The sequence below is a fragment of the Typopeltis vanoorti genome, chromosome 10, assembly GCF_054136105.1.
Source record: "Typopeltis vanoorti isolate ZY-2024b chromosome 10, IOZ_Tvanoo_1.0, whole genome shotgun sequence".
In the NCBI taxonomy this organism is placed as follows: domain Eukaryota; kingdom Metazoa; phylum Arthropoda; class Arachnida; order Uropygi; family Thelyphonidae; genus Typopeltis; species Typopeltis vanoorti.
Window position 1 is genome coordinate 83,716,236 of NC_143558.1, and position 19,343 is coordinate 83,735,578.

The 19,343-nt window shown below is 36.9% G+C and overlaps 1 protein-coding gene across 6 annotated transcripts in view; it reads left to right on the forward strand.

Annotated features, from left to right (window-relative positions):
- Positions 1 to 19,343, forward strand: part of numb (NUMB endocytic adaptor protein) — a 233,781-nt gene that overhangs the window by 48,751 nt on the left and 165,687 nt on the right. For all 6 annotated transcript variants that reach the window (XM_090398947.1, XM_090398945.1, XM_090398944.1 and 3 more), the window contains exon 4: positions 17,027 to 17,104. In XM_090398947.1, coding sequence (XP_090255073.1) covers positions 17,027 to 17,104 — 78 coding nt within the window. The remainder of the gene's footprint in view (positions 1 to 17,026; positions 17,105 to 19,343) is intronic.

A 19,343-nucleotide genomic window follows, 5' to 3' on the forward strand; every position in this document is an offset into this window, starting at 1 on the left:
TGTTTGTGTATTTTAGTCTACAGTTCGCATGTGAGGGTTGCACAACTTTTATTTGCTTTAAAACTTTCTTACGTGTTCTTTTTTTCAATATGAAATTCAATTTTATCCTGCTCAAGACTAAATGGTGATCACTTCTTCCAATTTCAAATCCTCTGTACTCTCTGGTGTCCTGCACCAGGGAGAAAAGAGAGGAGGTACCAAGAGAGAAGATATTCGAAATGCTACAATTATATGGTGTCATTGGAGCTTTATATCAACAATAGCATAGTCAATGAGGCCTTTCTTATTCCTTGCCTCTTCTCTCCATGTGAATTTGTGCACATTTTTATGTTGGAACATGGTGTTAGTAATAACCAGTACGTGTCCTGAGCCAAAATCCAACAGGTATTTGCCATTATTATTAGCTTGGTCTTTTCTCCAAATTTTCCTAATATATTTTTGTATGTCTGACAATCATTTTCCTGCTATTTAGATCCCCAACAAGGACCAACTTTTCCTTTTTCATTGTGTCAGTTGCTATCTCTACAGCCTCAAAAAATTCGTCCACTTCTACCTTAGTAGAACCTTCTGTGGTACCATAGGCACAAATAAGTATTATTGTCCAGTTCTCCATTCTCATATTTGCCCACATCATTCTACTTGCGACTGCCTGCCATTCAAGAAGATTAGCCTCGTATTTAGTATTGAATATTATGGCTACTCCTTCTTTTTCCTTGATTGTTATTTCCTGAATATAACATTTTATATTTATCACTCAGAAAGAACTCTTCAGTTTTTGCCTTTTTTGTTTCAGTCACCCCTATTATGTCAATCTGGTACTTATCTAATTCCTCAGCTAGCTCCATTTCTTTGCCATTCAGGCTTCTTATGTTGATAGTACCGATCTTGAACTCTGGTGATGTTGAGTTGAGCTGGGTTTTAGGATTTGTTCCAGTAGCTGACTTTTTGCTGTTTGCCCTGGTTCCCTGGTGAAAACAATGGGGGGGGGGGCCTTGTTTAACTTGGCGACGCCCCAGCCAGCATGAAATTCTGTCATGTTGTACCATCATTTTTTATTATGATTTAAGCCAATAAGAATACAATTTGGTCAGCTAAATCCCAAATTTCCAGCCCATCCTTGTTCATTCAGTATCCAGGTATATACCTAACAGGGTGCACACGAGAAGGTGAGGATTGGACATTAGGTCAGAATCCCTGATCTGCATTCCTTTAAAGGCTATGTGGCGGTCTCCTCTCAGTTATATAGCTTTGACCCTTAAGCACTTCTTCCCGTAGTATGTTATGTAGAATGTAGTCCTTAAATGGTGGAGGACTTGGTGAAAAGCAGTTGGCAAACTGAATTGCAGCTGCCACCATTATTCAAACACTGCACAAAGAATACTAAAAAAATTCAAACTAACTATACTAAAATATTACGTTTAAGTACAAATTTCACCAGTGCAAACTGCCCGCAGACTATATGTTCTGTCTAGCTTAGATTCCCCATAAATTTAAAGTAAAACTCAAATAAATTATAACAAACTCTTTTGTTGTTACTTACTAACATGTCCAACTATAACCTCACCCTCTGGTGGACTCTATAGCAAATTTTTGCATTTTGAAAAGATTGTAACAGATTGAATCATGTTTAGTTGGTTTTCAAGTTGGGAAATAGTGATGTATAATATGAGTGAAGTCAAGAAGAACATGTAGCTATATGATCTAGTAAAGAGATAGAATATTTAATGAATGTAATGAGTGAACAGATATTTTATCGTTGCATAAAACTAAGATAAACTATGGTGATATTCCAGAACATCTGATTTGCAATTATATATTGCAAATGCTGATTTGCAATGCTGAAACGGCAGTTATCTTTTTAAATGCAGATGCATGTGTACTAATTCGAACTAATAATACCATTAAGCATCTAAGGAAGAAGAAGTTATTCGATGTAAATCAATATTATAATTTTCCATTTGGGAATAGACAGTCATTCATCACAGTTATACTTGGATGGTGTAACAAGGCTAAGAACTTCATTTGTGTAAACATTAATGTTTAAAGATGCTTCGATGAATAATTTGGTAAAATTCCAAAGGATACTATAGTTGGTGTTAGCTCTATGCAGGGACTTTCAGAACTTGAGAACTTTTACTAGTCGAATAAATACAGCATTGACCCAGAGATTTGCTTCTCAGAGAATGTGGGACTTGATAAATGCTTAGTACCAGCAAAGATGCAGATATATCTTTAAAAGAGGGACAATTGGTGGTGGATTTTGTTAATAGTTTGAAGGTGTCAGTGAACCAAAAACTATTATCTTGTAATCTGAGAACTCTAGAACCACATTTGGAGGCAACTTGTGTACAACATAAGGATCTGCTGCAGACTTCATCTACTTCATCTTAAGTTAACAGTTGTGGAGAGAAATGGTTCGTTTTTTGGGTTATAACTATTTAAGAATATTCTTTCTTTTAAGGTTACACGGTGATCAGCATTCATATTTATGAATTTAGGGACACAAAACACGCGTATTGAAAAGATTATTTCACTGATTAATAATAAAATAATAACTTGACGTTTCGACCCCTGTACCTGTATTGAGATCATCATCAAAAGGATGCATGTGTATAAGAACCAAGCTACATGCTGTTGCACTCTATACAGGTAAATTACATCTACGTTGTTAACTAATCTTTTTTCTTAGCCTGCCCTCTAGTGATTAAAAAAAAAAAAAAAATACAATAAACTCTGCTAAAGTCCTCACGTACTAAGATTTTTCTGGAATTGTACAGTTTATATTGTTATATGAACAGCAACAGTGTGTAGCTTGGTTCTTATACACATGTATCCTTCTGATGATGACCTCAATATAGTGGTCGAAACATCAAGTTATTATTTTATTATTAATCAGTAAAATAATCTTTTCAACACGCGTGTTTTGTGTTCCTAATTTCATAAATATGAATGCTGATCACCATGTAACCTTAAAAGAAAGAATCATCATAATCCATGGAGATGTGACCCACAAGCAGTGCAGCCTCTATGGTAAGCTAAAGATACGTAGTTCCATGTTAATTAATCAACTAGCCTTTTTGAAACAATGTAGAGACAGCAACTTAATACCCAACTGCATTAAATTAAAGAAGAAATTTACATCAGCTAAAGCACTCGTTGTTAAGAGAACAGATCCACGAGACACGAAAGAACTTAGCATTTACCCAAGCCAAAGTGTTACAATTAAAATTTGAGCTATCCAGTTATGTTAATCCAGAAATTTGGGATATTCTGGACAAGATCACAGATGACTTGGCCACGCATCTATTACTCAAAAACAAAGAACAATTAATAACAAAGTTTCAAGCATTAAAACTACAGGAAAGCACAAAACAATTATGACGCCATAACGAAAGGAGCAGCCATTCACCCACAAACACAATTAGGAGCAACCAACCACCATCGGACCACTGTCTGGTTATCAGCCAATTGGATTACAACCTCACCCAAGGTGAACTCTCGCTACTAGAGAAAGGTTTAAATTACGCCATTGCTCAGAGGTCAGTAAATAAACTAGATATAATCTATCATATCGAGAGAGGTTTAAGATCCCCCCCCCCGCCAATTTAGCTGACAAAATACGGATGGAAACTGCTGTTTACTAAATTCAACCAAAAAATTAAGTAGCAACCTAAACAAAGCTGAAAAACTGGCCCTCAAATCCCTAAAAAATAACCGTGACATTATTATCACAAAAGCAGATAAAGGGAATGCCACTGTTATTTTAAATCAGACAACCTACATAGAAAAAATTAACCATTTGGTATCGGATCACAACACCTACCAAATGGTAAATTACAACCCCACGCAACGCAACAAAAAGAAAACTACTTAAATCAGTTAACACGTGGCCGGAAGAAACGATTAAAAAAAATTAATGTCACAGTATGCTCGTGCACCCAGAATTTATGGCCTGCCAAAAGTACACAAAACACACAGTTACGTCCAATTGTGGATGGAATCGACAGCCCGAATTACCACTTAGCCAAAAAATTAGTGCCCACACTCAAGGAATTGGTTGGCCATTCCCCTTCCTACATAAAAAATACACAACATTTCATAAACAAAATTAAAAACATTACACTCAACGACCAAGATCTATTAGTCAGCTTTGACATAACTTCCCTTTTCACCAATGTCCCAATCAACGATACTATCTTGCTCTTACAGACCATATTTCCACACGACATCGCAGCCCTCTTTGCCCGCATACTCCGCTCTGGATATGTCGTGTGGCAAAACAATTTTTACCTTCAAAAAGAGGGTATAGCCATGGGCTCACCACTTCCCCCCCAATAACGAACTTTTATATGGAAGACTTTGAGCAACGAGCTCTAGAGTTGGCTTGCCTAAAGTCCAAAATTTGGCTCAGATACGTCGACAATATTTTCGCCATTTGGCCCCACGGCCGCAAAGCACTAAATGCATTCCTTAGCCACCTGAACAAACAACACATACTCATCCAATTCACCATTGAAATAGGAAAAAACAACTCTCTTCCGTTCCTAGACACACTTGTCACAAGTCTTCCTTCAGGCTGTCTCTCCTTCTCAGTTTACTGCAAACCTACATACACAAAACTTCTTATCACCACCCAACACAAAAACTAGGGGTCATAAATACCCTTAAACACAGAGTGCAAACTATTTGTTGAAATGAACAAGCTCTTAACCATGAGTATGAGACCATCAAACATACCTTTATAAAAAAAATGGATACAGTATAAAAACCATTCACAAGATCCTCCACAAAGATACCACTATTAACAAAAAAGATTTCAAGAATGCTATTGCTATACCATATGTTAGAGGCATTTCTGAAAAACTAGACAGAACACTACACAAATTCAACATCAAAACCACTATACATGTAACATACCATACATAGGGGAAACAGGGTGAACCATCCCAATCAGGATGAACACAAACGACACATAAAATACCTCCATTTTGGAAAAACCAACATTTCTGGCCACGCACTCCAAACATACCACAGAATTGATTGGAAAGGTACCAAGTCCCTATACCGCACCAAAACCTGGTTCGAGCGGAAATTCAAGGAAGCATGCGGAATGCTCAAACATGATCCGAATTTGAATAAAAATGATGGTCTGTCCTTCACATTCTTGGAATGGTTAGACCATCATTTTTATATAGCAACCATAAAGAAAAATCTCAATACAAGAAGACTTGGTGAAGTGTTTTTCCCTGAACATTCACCTTACTGTACAAATCCAGAAGGTAATCGTATTATAACAATATGAACTGTATAATTCCAGAAGAATCTTAGTACGTGAGGACTTTAGCAGTTTATTGTAGTTTTTTTTTTATCACTAGAGGGCAGGCTAAGAAAAAAGATTAGTTAACAACGTAGATGTAATTTACCTGTATAAAGTGCAACAGCATGTTGCTTGGTTCTTATACACATGTATCCTTCTGATGATGACCTCAATACAGGGGTTGAAACGTCAAGTTATTTTATTATTAATCAGTAAAATAATCTTTTTGACACATGTGTTTTGTGTCCCTAAATTCATAAGTATGAATTAAGAATATTGTTTGCTTAATAGCTGACAATGTGTATTCCCATTAAGCACTTCTGCAAATGAGAATCTCATGCAGAAATGCATAATGGAAATATACATTGTGTGTGTTCGTGAATGGAAATTTGTTTACCCTTGAATTTGTGAGATAAAGGTTATGCAGAAAACTGATACACTTAGCATCAAAGCAGGAGAAAGCAGGGTTTGCTGTAAAAATTCTTCTAGCATAATCCAAACCAATATAATATGACATTAATTCCAGCCTTTTCAGATCATTCTGCATGGACTGCATATCAGCAGAATTCATGTTTATCCTGCCTATCATTGCATCATCAGCAAATAGCTGTATGTCACCAGTGAAATCCTTCTCAATATTAATGTAGAAGTTGAATTACAATGGTCCAAGGACTGATCCCTATGGTTACACCACTGGTCACCTTAGATCTTTCAGACTCGCATTTTCCATATACCATTTTTTGATATCCATCAGTCGGCATCCTCTTATACCCATGTCAATATTTTATAATCCAATCCCATATTCTTCAATTTATGCTAGTCTTCCATGCTGTATTTTGTAAAAAGCCTTAGGAAAATCCAAAAGTATCATGGTATATCCATTCATCTTGTCTAACTCAATGGTAACATTATTACAAAATGTGTTACAATTCTGCCTTCATTCATTAGACTTATTCTTTCTTTTACTTGCAATATAATGATAGAATTCCATGAGGTTGTCTTTAGCTTGTGGAGTTGCTTTAACTTTTCATGCTCAGACTTAGCTTTCCATACAACAGTTGCAAATCTTCTGGTCTACTTATAATTTTTATAACCGACATCATCTATATGCACACAGTATTCCTTCCACATCATCTTTTTCTTATGAATCTCTTGCTTAATAAGATAACACATCCATTTCACTCCTAAGCTATTTATTCTTTTGAGCTCTAGGGACACATTCCAATATTGTATTGTTTGGTATTTTTTGAATGCTTTCCATGCACTGTCAATATTCTTCCCATCCAACAACTGATACCATGGTGCAGAATCCTGCATACTCCTCAGTCATAATTTCCTGCTTTGTAGTTCAGCATGTAACCTTTTCGGAATGGAACATTTATAAACTTAGCCACTTCCTAAGTGATTACTGCATGATTTCTTCAGTGACAAAGGTCATGAAAAATGGATTTCCTAATTTTATGGATGATAGGACTGTTAGGATTTAAAGGTTGAGAACCTTTAAACCCTCACACACACAACTACACAATACATTACATTCATCTGTGTATACATATAAAATTGCATTGACTACTGCCAGTTGGAGTTAATAGGCAACCTTTCTTAGGAACAGTAACATTTTTTTTCTTTTGCAAAATAGCTTTTCATTTCATTCTCTGTGCTTTATTAATATCTTTCTTTTATGGCCTAGATCACTATATTCTCAGTGGTATTGGAGGTGTGTGTGTGAGACAGAGAGAGAGAGAGAACACATCATCAAGAACTGAGTATCTTACACAAAAGTATTTGCCTACCGCTACTGTACTTTTATCAGCTTAGTTTGTTATTCTCTACAAACTGGAAAAGCAAGTCTGCATAACAAAAAATTTTTTCATTGCCCTGATTTTTTTCATCTTACAGAATATTGTTATTAATATCACAGCTATGAGTTATTGCAATAATTAGTTGAATCAGTAACTCTGTATATTGTACTATTTCAGTATTATCTTATATTCACACAGCTTAAGCATCTAAGATTAAACTCCAAAAGTTATGGTAATTAATTTATAGAACAATTTTACTCAAGTAATAGGAACTATTCAACTGTTACTGAAGTACTGAGTTTTCAGACATTTGTCCATGTCTGAAAACAGTGCTAAACTCATTCATTTCTGTCAGCACTTCCATTTTGATCTCTATATTTTGTTAAGCAATGCCTTTTCAACTTGATTTCTTCATTTGGAGAAACAAACAAAAAAAATTCTGAAAGTACAGTAGTTCCCCCCCCCCCCCCCCCCATCATTCGTTTCAGTTACCTGTGATCATCCCAAGTCCAAAAATATTAAATGGAAAATTGCAGAGCGAGCTTGTGAATTGTCATGAGGGAGAAAGAGTTGCAATGTATCCTCACAGAATTACTTTAAACATCTTGATAAACTATAATAAGCCAAATGGCTATTTTACCGGTGACATAAGTTAAAGCGAGATGGTAAATCCCGTTTTATTTTATAGCCAGGTACGAAACTCGGATCGAAATCCATAGAGTTTCATGCCAAAAAACTATCGGCGAGCCCAAGTATAAGTGATCACTTGGGTAGTACAACACCAGGGCACCTCCAAGCAAAGGTGGAGCAAGCTCCATCACTAATTAATATTCTCTCGTAATGTAAAACACAGCTCCTAAGAGATGTATATATATTGTTTTACATTAAGAGAAGAGATCACTACCCAGACTGGTTTCAACCTTTTTTTGAGGTCTCATCAGTGAGTAGGTAGACCTGGAATATCAAGGTTTGACAATTGACATTTATTCTTTAAGGGTGAAGCAAAATGCTTTTCATATTCCCCGCTATCTGTCGTGGTTACAGTGAGGGTAAAATTTATGAGCAGTTTGCTCGCCCTGAATGGGCATGGAGATTATGTATCGCTATAGGAGGCTAATATAGTTTTTGGTCTTCTATATTTAAATATGTCCGTTGGCTCGTATGCTGCAGCTTGTTGAACCAAATCGTTGGGATGTGTGGACGTCTTTAGAAAAAATTTGGAAGCTAAGGATTGTAGATAAGAGAGAATATAGGGAATATTTGTGTCTCTGTGGAGTTGGCTATTTCTAACATACCACGGAGCGTTCAAAATCATTCTCAAGCACTTGTTCTGCACTCGCTGTATCTTAATAATGTTAGTATTAAAGGTGTGGCTCCAGGCTGGAGAGGCATAGCTGATTATAGGACGAATCGTCATCTGGTATAGCTGCAATTTGATTCTGTTGCTGAGTTTGCTATTTCTGTTAATTAGCGGGTAGATCTGAGCTATGGCTTTAGATGCTTTTGCACGTGCAGACTTGATATGTTGGTTGAAAGATAGCTTTTTGTCGAGAATCACACCCAGGTAATTTGTTTCTTTCTGCCAGGGAATTTTAGTATTGAATAGTAACACATCTCCTGCAGGAGACATTGGCCGTTTTGAGAAGAGAACCGCTGAGCTTTTCAGGGGGTTGACTTCCAATCTCCACTTGGAGAACCAACCCTCCAGCTTTAGAAGATTTTCTTGAAGCTTTCTGGTAACGAAGTGGGGTCTGAGAGATCTGGTTAGTATTGCCGTATCGTCCGCATACAGTGCTAAAATGGAAGTCATCGGATTGTGTGGGATGTCTGACATGTATACAGAAAACAGCAATGGAGCCAGTAGAGATCCCTGCGGCACTCCAGCAAAGATATGGCGCTGGGACGATGTAGAACCATTAATTTTAACTTGGATTGATCTATTCTGAAGATATGAACGGATTAGATGAACCATTTTTAGTGAGATACCGGCTGAGATAAGTTTGTGCAGGAGTCCAAAATGCCAGATTTTGTTATCAAGGTTTTAAGTGAACCGAACTTACTTATACCTCTACTATAGAATTGCTGAACTGGTGTACTCCTATATTGTTATTACTACTATAATAAGCCAAATGGCTATTTTACCGGCGACATAAGTTAAATGGAGATGGTAAATCCCGTTTTATTTTATAGCCAGGTACGAAACTCGGCTATTTTTCGGCATGAAACTCTATGGATTCAATAGATTTCAATCCGAGTTTCGTACCCGGCTATAAAATAAAACGGGATTTACCATCTCCATTTAACTTAACTTATGTCGGCAGTAAAATAGCCATTTGACTTATTATAGTAGTAATAACAATATAGGAGTACACCAGTTCAGCAATTCTATAGTAGAGGTATAGGTAAGTTCGGTTCACTTAAAACCTTGATATTCCAGGTCTACCTACTCACTGATGAGACCTCAAAAAAAGATTGAAACCAGTCTGGGTAGTGACCTCTTCTCATAATGTAAAACAGTATATATACATCTCTTAGGAGCTGTGTTTTACATTATGAGAGAATATTAAGGTAGTGGTGGAGCTTGCTCCACCTTTGCTTGGAGTTGCCCTGGTGTTGTACTACCCAGGTGATCACTTACACTTGGGCTCGCCAATAGTTTTTTCGGCATGAAACTCTATGGATTCGATGGATTTCGATCAGAGTTTCGTACCCGGCTATAAAATAAAATGGGATTTACCATCTCCATTTAACTTAATCTTGATAAACTGTTTGAATCATAGTTTGACTTGTCAGCACAAATTCTTTGTAAGTGCTCCTATCCTTTGAGGAAAAAAACAAAAAACTGGGCATCTCGATTTTTTTAAAATTCATACATTTTAATTTTTTTCATGGTTTTGTTGTTATATGTCAGCTTTAACACATTTAACAAGTTTGAGAGGTTTTTGTCCAATTTCTTGCAAATTCATTCTGAGTAATTCATCTAGAACATGTGCAGAATGCTAAAGATCATTCTTATTAAAGTTCTGGCTGAAGTCCTCTATAGTAGTCAAAGACATCTCATTTGAGTGATAATCAGAATGTTCTTTACTCAAACATGACTTGCCACGTAAACCAGATGGCTCTGGTTTATGTGGCAAGTAGTTAGTTCCCAAAACTTTGCAACTTTTTAGGAAGTGGAGAAATGAGAGAAGAAAATGGTGTTGCTGTGTTGCATTATATAGATAGCAGGGAAGGATTTGTACTTGCAGGATCTGAGTGGATTTAGTGATAGGAACCTGAATAAATAGTTGTTCAATGAAAGCATAAATAAAAATAGCGTGGTCACGTGTATTAAGATTAGCATTGTGATTATAATGAGAGAGAGAATTGAAGATAGTGTGGAAAGATATTCTGTCTGACTGGTGGTGACTGTAGGAATGGTGAAGGTAATTTGGTTGAGATATATGCAAGCTACTTGAATGGATGAGGTTTTGATAGTTAATTGAATATCCATCAGTCTCATTGTCAGTTATCATGCATGTTCACTAATACCAGAAGCAAATTGGGGAGGGGGAGGGATTTTTAGCAGTGATAGATGCCCTGCCTATCTTTGTCATGATAGGCAGGGCATCTATGTTATATATCAAGGTAGATATAAAAAAAAATTATTCACATCAGTGAGACCTGGTTGAAGAAGAGAATTATTATTATTACTTGACACCTCCAAAGAGTCCAAAGACTCATCAAGGAAGGGCACCTACTCTACAGCTCTCTGTCCCACTACTCAATTCACCAACTACAACAAACAGCAACTCCACCAACCACCACCACTAGTATTTTCACAGACAATCGCAAACATCCATGCCCATGGTGGGATTCGAACCCCCAGCCTTTTGGCTGGAGAGCGGATATTCTAACCACTCGGCCACCCAGGCCACCATAAATACAGTATGTTCAGGGAAGAAAAGCTTAATAAAAATGAAGAGGAGATACTACTGATGATGGAAATTGAATTGAATCCAGCAGGTGATTGGGAGTGATAGTAACGAGTAATACGACAGTGGGTTTGAGGCTCTTTGTTGTGAAGAAGAGGTTTATGTGACAAAATACATAGTTGGGTGCTGATATGCAGACCAGTATCATCTGAAAAGGAATGTGAACTGCATAAACTGATATAGATTGGACAAAGGAGAAAGTATGCAAGAAAGGAAGAGAATTTATAGTTATCTAGTTATCTACTGACAAAAATTTGTCAGTAAATTATTTGTTTAAAAGCTGATGTTTTTCTAGTTCAAGCTAGCATTATCAGAGGCACTTTAACAGTACACACTCAGTGATTACACAAAACAAGCATGAGCTGGATCACAAGGATAGTCACATGCATGAAGGGCAACAGTTTTTTCATGTTATTAATGATGATGGGTAGATAGGGGAGTGTGCCAAAATCTGTTCACGTGCGCTTGCCTGGATTTTTGTAGAACTGATACTGCTTTTAGGAACAGTTTTTAATTTAAACTGACAGTTGGGAAGCAGGCTGGCTTTCTACCATTTGATGAAGTGGTCGTTCTCCAAGCCATGCTTGACAGTGGTCAACTGGCTACAAAATTGGGCACCCAAAAAGTGGATTCTGTCCATCCAACATACTGAGTTCCACACTAGCAGAGAATACTGTAGACAACTAGAAAAGAGAGAGAGAGAGAGAGAGGATCCTGGAGATCCTTGATTTGGATGTAGATACTTTATTTAGTGATTTGTAAACTCTTCTGTTGTAACTTTAATATAAGGTACAGATATTCATCAGATAGAAGAAAGCCAAGCTACTTCCCAAATCTACGTTTAAATTATAGAATGTTCCTGGAAGCAGTAAAAGTTTTACAAACTCCAGGTAAGTGGAATGGAACTGACTGACAATATGATCTTGTGTAGATTTTGGCACACTGCCTTATCTACCCCTCATCATTAATAACAGGAATCACCACGAGAGTCCCATTGTTGTCCTCCATGCATGTGACTGTCCTTGTGATCCAGGTCATTTTGTTTTATGTCTTCACCGAGTGTGTATTGTTAAAGTATCTCTGATAATGCTAGTATGAGCTAACGAAACATCAGCTTCTAAATAATTAATTTTTGTCAGTAAATAATTTATTTGCATTTCACTGTCTCCATAGTTTCTCTTCCAGAAATTTTGACATGAATCATGGTTCAAGAACATGCTGTTACCAGATTAGATCTGGTAATAATAGCATCCTGAAATCTGTTTGTAAATTGAAGTAACTGTTATGCCTTCTAAATGGCAAAAGTGGTCATTCATTTTTAATTTGGGTGGTAGTTTTGTTTAATCATTCAACTGGCTATGGATATGAAATGTGTCAAATTTCTTTTGTATACATCTTAGTTCACTAAGCTCCAACATCATCATCAAATTCCTGACATTTACCCTCAAGGAGTGTACAGGATATGATAGTACTACATGAAAAATTTACACCATTACTAACTTCCTACCTACAATTTTCTGCCAAATCAATCTGTTACCTGTCAAAGCTACAACATTGTCAGATCTTATATTTATATATCTATCTTCTAAAGCACTTTTTACTGTATCAATCCACCTATATCTTGGTCTTCCTCTGGGTCTTTTCCCTGCCAACCTGGCAGAGAACACTTATTTGGCTAATCTTTCCTCGCCCATTCTGTTTAAGTGACCATGCCACCTGAGATTAGCTCTGCTAACGCATTCCTGGATGCTGACAATGTCAAGTTCTTTCCTAATATCCTCTTTTTTTAATATACGATATTCCCATTGATGCCATCTGTTCACGCCCCTAATCTTCCTCAGGACTCTCATATCTGCAGTCTCTAGTCTTTGGTCAAGTGTTTTACTTCTGACCCAGCTCTCAGATCTATAAGTTAAAATTGTCTTGAACACTATCTTGTATACAGCTAATTTAGTGTTCCGACTAATTTCTCTCTTGTTCCATATAAATTTATTCAGTTGACTTCCTACCATACCAGTTTTGTTGTCTATTTTCATATTTAATTTACCATCTTCACTAAAAACGTGCCTAAGTAGCTGAAATGTTTTACTTGTTCTATAGGTTCTCCATTCACAATGCAGCTAATACTTTCAATGCTTCTGTCTATTTTCATTATCTTTGTCTTGTTATTGCTGACCTTCATACCAAATCTATTACAAGAGTTATTCAATTTAGTTAGGGAATCTTGCAGACTTGTAGCAGATTTATTTAGAGGTATTAAATCATATACATAGAGTAAAGAGCTGAGATTAACATCTTCAATTTTGATATCAGGTTTAATACCATTTTCTTTCATAATGTAATCCATATAGATAATGAATAACAGAGGTGATAATGTACATCCTTGTCCGACACCAGATTTAACATTAGACCATCTCCCTGTACTTCCTTCAATTCTAACTGCTGACTTACAACTCAAATAAAGACTAAGTATTGCTTGATATAATGATCCACTGACATCATACAACTGTAGCATTTTGAATAGCTTCTCTCTCTTTAGGCACCTTGTCATATGCTTTTTCCAGATCTACTAAACTTAAATACAGATCTTTGTTATATTCCCATGACTTTTCAGCTATTTGTTGTAAAGTGAATATCTGATTCTGACAGCCTCTATTTGGCCTAAATCCAGCTTGTTCCTCACCAAGCTTCTCTTCCACAATCATTCTCAACTGTTTCTCAAGTATATGACATAAATCTTACCAGGAACACTCAATAGAGAAATACCTCTGTAATTCTCACAATCAGTTTTATTTCCAGATGTTATTATAATTTCAGTAGACACTCTACATCTATGTTTTTATTAATAATAAATATTCAGCTAGTACATGGATTAAAAAGGGATATATGAAGATGATATTGCATATGCAAAAGTTATTTGACAGGATTACACATGAGAGATTATTATTATTATGCAAATTCAAGGGAATGAGAGGCTATTGACATGAATAAGAGAGTGGTTGAGGCCAGTACAGGGATTAAACAGGGATATATGAAGATGATATTGCATATGCAAAAGTTATTTGACAGGATTCCACAAGAGAGATTATTATGGAAATTCAAGGGAATGAGAGGCTATTGACATGAATAAGAGAGTGGTTGAGTGATAGGTATCAGAGAATGATGTATGAAGGTGCTGAGTCATTAAAAAGAGGGCAAATATTGAGTTATACCACAGGAAGAGTGTTCTTCAACCACTGCTGCTTAATTTGTATTTTAGCAGTGGGAATAGTTTGCAGGGGAATACTTAATTATAGGTCAATGATGGCAAGTTAGGTCAGAAACAGAATCCCTGTCAGCTGACTTTTGTTCAGCTGACAGGGATTTGTTCAGATTTCAATTCTCTATTCTAACATTTGTTCAGAGATCAATTCTCTGAACAAATGTTGAATAAGTATCAGTTTAATGTTGCTAAGCAGTACAAGGTTATTTATTAATTGTGCATTTTGAACTGAGGATGCTGCAGGCTGAGTATTATATTAGTAGGTATTTACTGCAAGATCAACCTGGGGACAATAGTGTTCAGTGGATTAGCTTTAGAGGCCATGTTGCTAGAGTTAAGTCATCGCATCAGATAATTGCAGTGTTCTTACACTGACTTGTAGGATTAGGAAAGTTATTTCCCTTTACAAGTGTTTGAGAAGACTACATCTAGCTACTGTGCTTAGATATGGTAACTAGGCAGATGAGAAAATGGTCAGATAGATCCAGCAAATAACTAAGATGTCAAATTTTCCACATAAAACCATGTTGAAGGAATGTGGGGTGTATAGTTTTAAAAACAGGAGAAGGAAAAGAAACATGATAGAGACATTTATAAAGCAATCTTAGATATAAGGGAGATTTTGAAACAGATAAGAAGTGGAGAACTTAGTCATTCCTGAAAGCTTAGTAAAGATGTGGCTAAGAAAGCATGTGAGGTCCAGATTCTTCTCCTGGCATGTGGTGAGCAAATGGAATAAGCAGCCTGAAGATAAGTGATTTCTGATTGCATCTTCAGTTTTTCAAGGGGAACTGTAATAATTATTCAGCCATTTTTTAACCATTGATTTAACCATTCAGCCATTGATATGCAAAGAGCTTCCTTTCCACTGATGAGGTGCTGATTTCATGGAGGTTCAAATATAATAATAATAAATACTACTTAGACTTATAGTACTTTGAATTTGCTTAATTTGATAGATGTTTTTTTTCCCCCCCTGTTTGCAGTTGTTAATTTGAAGTTTTTTTGCTTGTTACTTAGCCCTTTGAGTAGTAGAAAATGCCAGTCAACAAAAGGCAACATGACACTGACACACATGCATGCATGGACACACACACACAATATATATATATATATATATATATATATATATATATATATCTTATTCCTATTCCTTCCCTCCTCTTTTACCTTGCAGTGTCGATGATTTTCTATTCACTTAACCTCTACTGTATCAAGGATAAGATGGTTAGCCTTATGACTCCCAGTGTGTCTTATGTCTGTAGATGTGTGTGTTCATGGGCTGGTTTGCCTGTTCTGAGAGACAAAAAACTTGAGTTTCCAGGTGAAAAAATCTCCTTATGAGACCAGCTAACTCACCTTTGGTCGAAAGAGACCATGTAAAGGTTCCTCACATCATTGATGGGAATCGAATCCCAGGTCTTTCCGACCAAAGGACTTTGTCTGTACTGACTGAGCTACCGAGGCTCCAATATATATATATATATATATATGAAAAAAAAAATTGCATCATTACTAACTTCCTATTTACAATTTTCCTCCAAATCAGTTTGTTACTTGTCAAGACTCCAACATTATCAGATCTTATATTTCTATCGTCTAAGGCATTTTGTACTGTATCAATCCACCTATATCTTGGTCTTCCTCTGGGTCGTTTAGCTGCCAAGCTGGCAGAGAACACTTGTTTTGCTAATCGTTCTTCACCCATTCTGTTCAAGTGACCATACCACCTGAGAATAGCTCTGCTAATGCATTCCTGAATGTTGACAATGTCAAGTTCTTTCCTAATAGCCTCGTTTTTAATATGATATTGCCATTGACGCCATCTGTTCATGCCTATAATCTTTCTCAGGACACATATCTGTGGTTTCTAGTCTTTGGTCAAGTGTTTTACTTCTGACCAAGCTCTCAGATTCATAAGTTAAAACTGGTTTGAATACTGTCTTGTATACAGCTAATTTAGTATTCAACTAATTTCTCTCTTATTCCATATGAGTTTATTCAATTGACTTCCTACCATACCAGCTTTGTTGATTCTGTTGTCTATTTCCATATTTAATTTACCATCTTCACTAAAAATTGTGCCTAAGTAGCTGAAATGTTTTACCTGTTCCACAGATTCTCCATTCACAACGCAGTTGACTTTTCAACAATTCTGCCTATTTTCACTGTCTTTGTCTTTTTATTCTTGCCCTTCATACCATATCTATTACAACAGTTATTCAATTTCGTCGGGGAATCTTGCGGACTTGTAGTGGATTTATTTAGAAGTATAACATCATCTGCATAAGCAAAGAGCTGACATTAGCATCTCCAATTTTGATATCATGTTTAATATCACTTTTCTTCATAATGTGATCCATATGGATAATGAATAACAGGAGGGGGATAATGTACATCCTTGTCTGACACCAGATTTAACATTAAACCATCTTCCTGTACTTCAATTCTAATTGCTGACTTACAACTCAAATAAAGACTAAGTATTGCTAGATATAATATATATATATATAATGTTTAACTACTTATGACAGTAACTCTGAATAATAACACTTTGCATTTGTTTTCATTTTCCTATTTTATTAAATTATTCAACTTGATCAAAGTCTTTCACTTTTTGTTTTTAATGTTATGTAGAAGTGTATTAAGTAAATTTTTTTTTCTCTTTCAGAATTCCAAGCGAAGACCAGTTAGAGGAACTTTATATGTGACAGTAGATGGACTTCGCATAGTCGATGATGAAACAAAGGTAACTTTTTATGAATAGAAATATTTTTAATTCTAAGTAAATCAGCTAACGCCTTTTTTCTGCTCCCGTCTAGGGAGTAAGCAAGGCCGTTTTAGCTTGACATTGTCAGCAATCAGGAATACGTTAGCAGAGCTAATCTGAGATGGTATGGTCACTTAAACAGAATAGGAGAGGATGGATTAGCAAAACAAGTGTTCTCTGCCAGGTAAAAGACTCAGAGGAAGACCAAGATATAGGTAGATTGTTAGGGTAAAAAGTGCCTTAGAAGATAGAAATATAAGATCTGATAATGTTGGAGTCTTGACAAGTAACAGACTGAATTGGAGGAAAATTGTAGGTCGGAAATTAGTAATGATGTAAATTTTTCATCTAGTACTATCTCGTATCCTGTACACCCCTATCTAACTTTTGGAGACTGAGTGGGCAGTTCACTGGTAGCCATTCAGAGATAGCTGGCCCAAGGCTATCACTGATTAATCAGTACGCAGTGAAGAAGGCGGCTAGCAATTCCGACTTCTCATGGCCCCTAACCCTAACACATTATTTTCAATTTCTGAAAATAGTGTGGGTTCGATGGCCGATTTTCTTGAGTTTACAGGACAAAAACCCTAGTTTCTGAGGAAAAACAACGCTTGCTAGTGCCAGAGATTGACTAACTCGGGAACCAAAAAAGTCTTTTTTCGTGAGGTCAAGCGTTGTAGAGTGCAAATGCCACTTCTACTGAACTACATCCCCTCCATGTGGGGGGGGGGGCACCTCCCAGTGATGGTATGCCCTTTTCATTCCTCTTTTTCTTTGATCTACTTCTTCTGAGTCTTTTTCACTATCCTTTTTCCAGACCACCATGACTGGGATCCAATGCCCCTGCCGCCGTGTTTGCCTTGCACTACCTGGCCCCTGCTTCGGCAAGATGGGTGGTCCTGGATGGCCCAGCCAGGATCAAAGTTGACCCTTGCAGGCTAGTGGGCTTGCCTGCAAGGGTCAACGGTGTTGCAGTAAGTCTCTCACCCCATGGTACAGGGTCAGGATCCTAGACCTGCTTCAGTGCCGGTATAGTGAGTAGCCCTGGCGTTCCACTCCTGAGTGCAGTCTTTGCTTGCCGGGTAGTGGGCATCCATGTGTGGCTCCGTCCGTGGTGGGTGGGGGAGCTCTGTCGCTGAATTAAAAAATTCCTTAAATATAGACCCTAACAAAGTCTCAACCAAGTACTGATAATATAGACATATTATCAGTATGTTTAATCATTCATGCAATAGGTGAAAAACCAATTGGGAAAATGTCACCCTTCTTTATCCAAAAAGGTTTAGAAAGATTGGCAGGACCTCCCAAAACTGTCAAGAAATTGTGTTCTGGTGATATCCTCATGGAAACAATGTGCAAACAACATTCTGATAACAACGACAATGGGTGGAATACAAATTGCAGTAACATCTCACAGAACACTCAATTCCAGTAGAGGAGTGATATCAGAATGGGATCTCCTTGAGGTTCCTGATGAGGAGATATGTTCAGAGCTTAAAGATCAAGGAGTGACGGGTGTGAGGCACATCCTGATACGCAGGGATGGTCGCCTGGTCTCAACCAAGAACATCATCCTTACTTTTGATACACTAGGCCTCCGACATCTGTAAAAGCAGAGTATCTCAGCTGTCCTGTTAGAATGTACATCCCTAACCCACTGAGATGCTTTAAATGTCAAAGATATGGACATGCCCAAACTGCCTGTCGTGGTTCTACTACCTGTGCTTGATGTGGTAGTAAGGAACATGAAAATAAATCTTGCTGTGAAAAAAAAATGTGTCAACTGTCAGGGAGATCATCCAGCATACTCTCTTGCATGTCAGAAATGGAAAGATGAAAAAGAGATACAAAAAATAAAAACAGAACAAAACATATCAGGATGCAGAAAGAAAGCTAGCCACCAATATACCTGTTCTACGATTATGCTGAAAAAGTAATAATTAAAAAAGTGCCAACAGCAACTCAAACATGTATGTCTATTCCACCATTTGATAATTTCACCATATATGAACTTTATGATCACAAGTACTTCTCTGTTGAGCGCATTAATCACAAGACCTATGGCCTTACTCCAGAGACAACTTCAAAAATGGTCCCATTCAATGAAAACTCATCTGTCAAAAAAATTATGGTGGAGACTTCACTCAAAGATAAACCACCAGACACTCGCACAGAAAAAATGGATACCTTGATACCCACTGAAAGCAAACTAAGCATA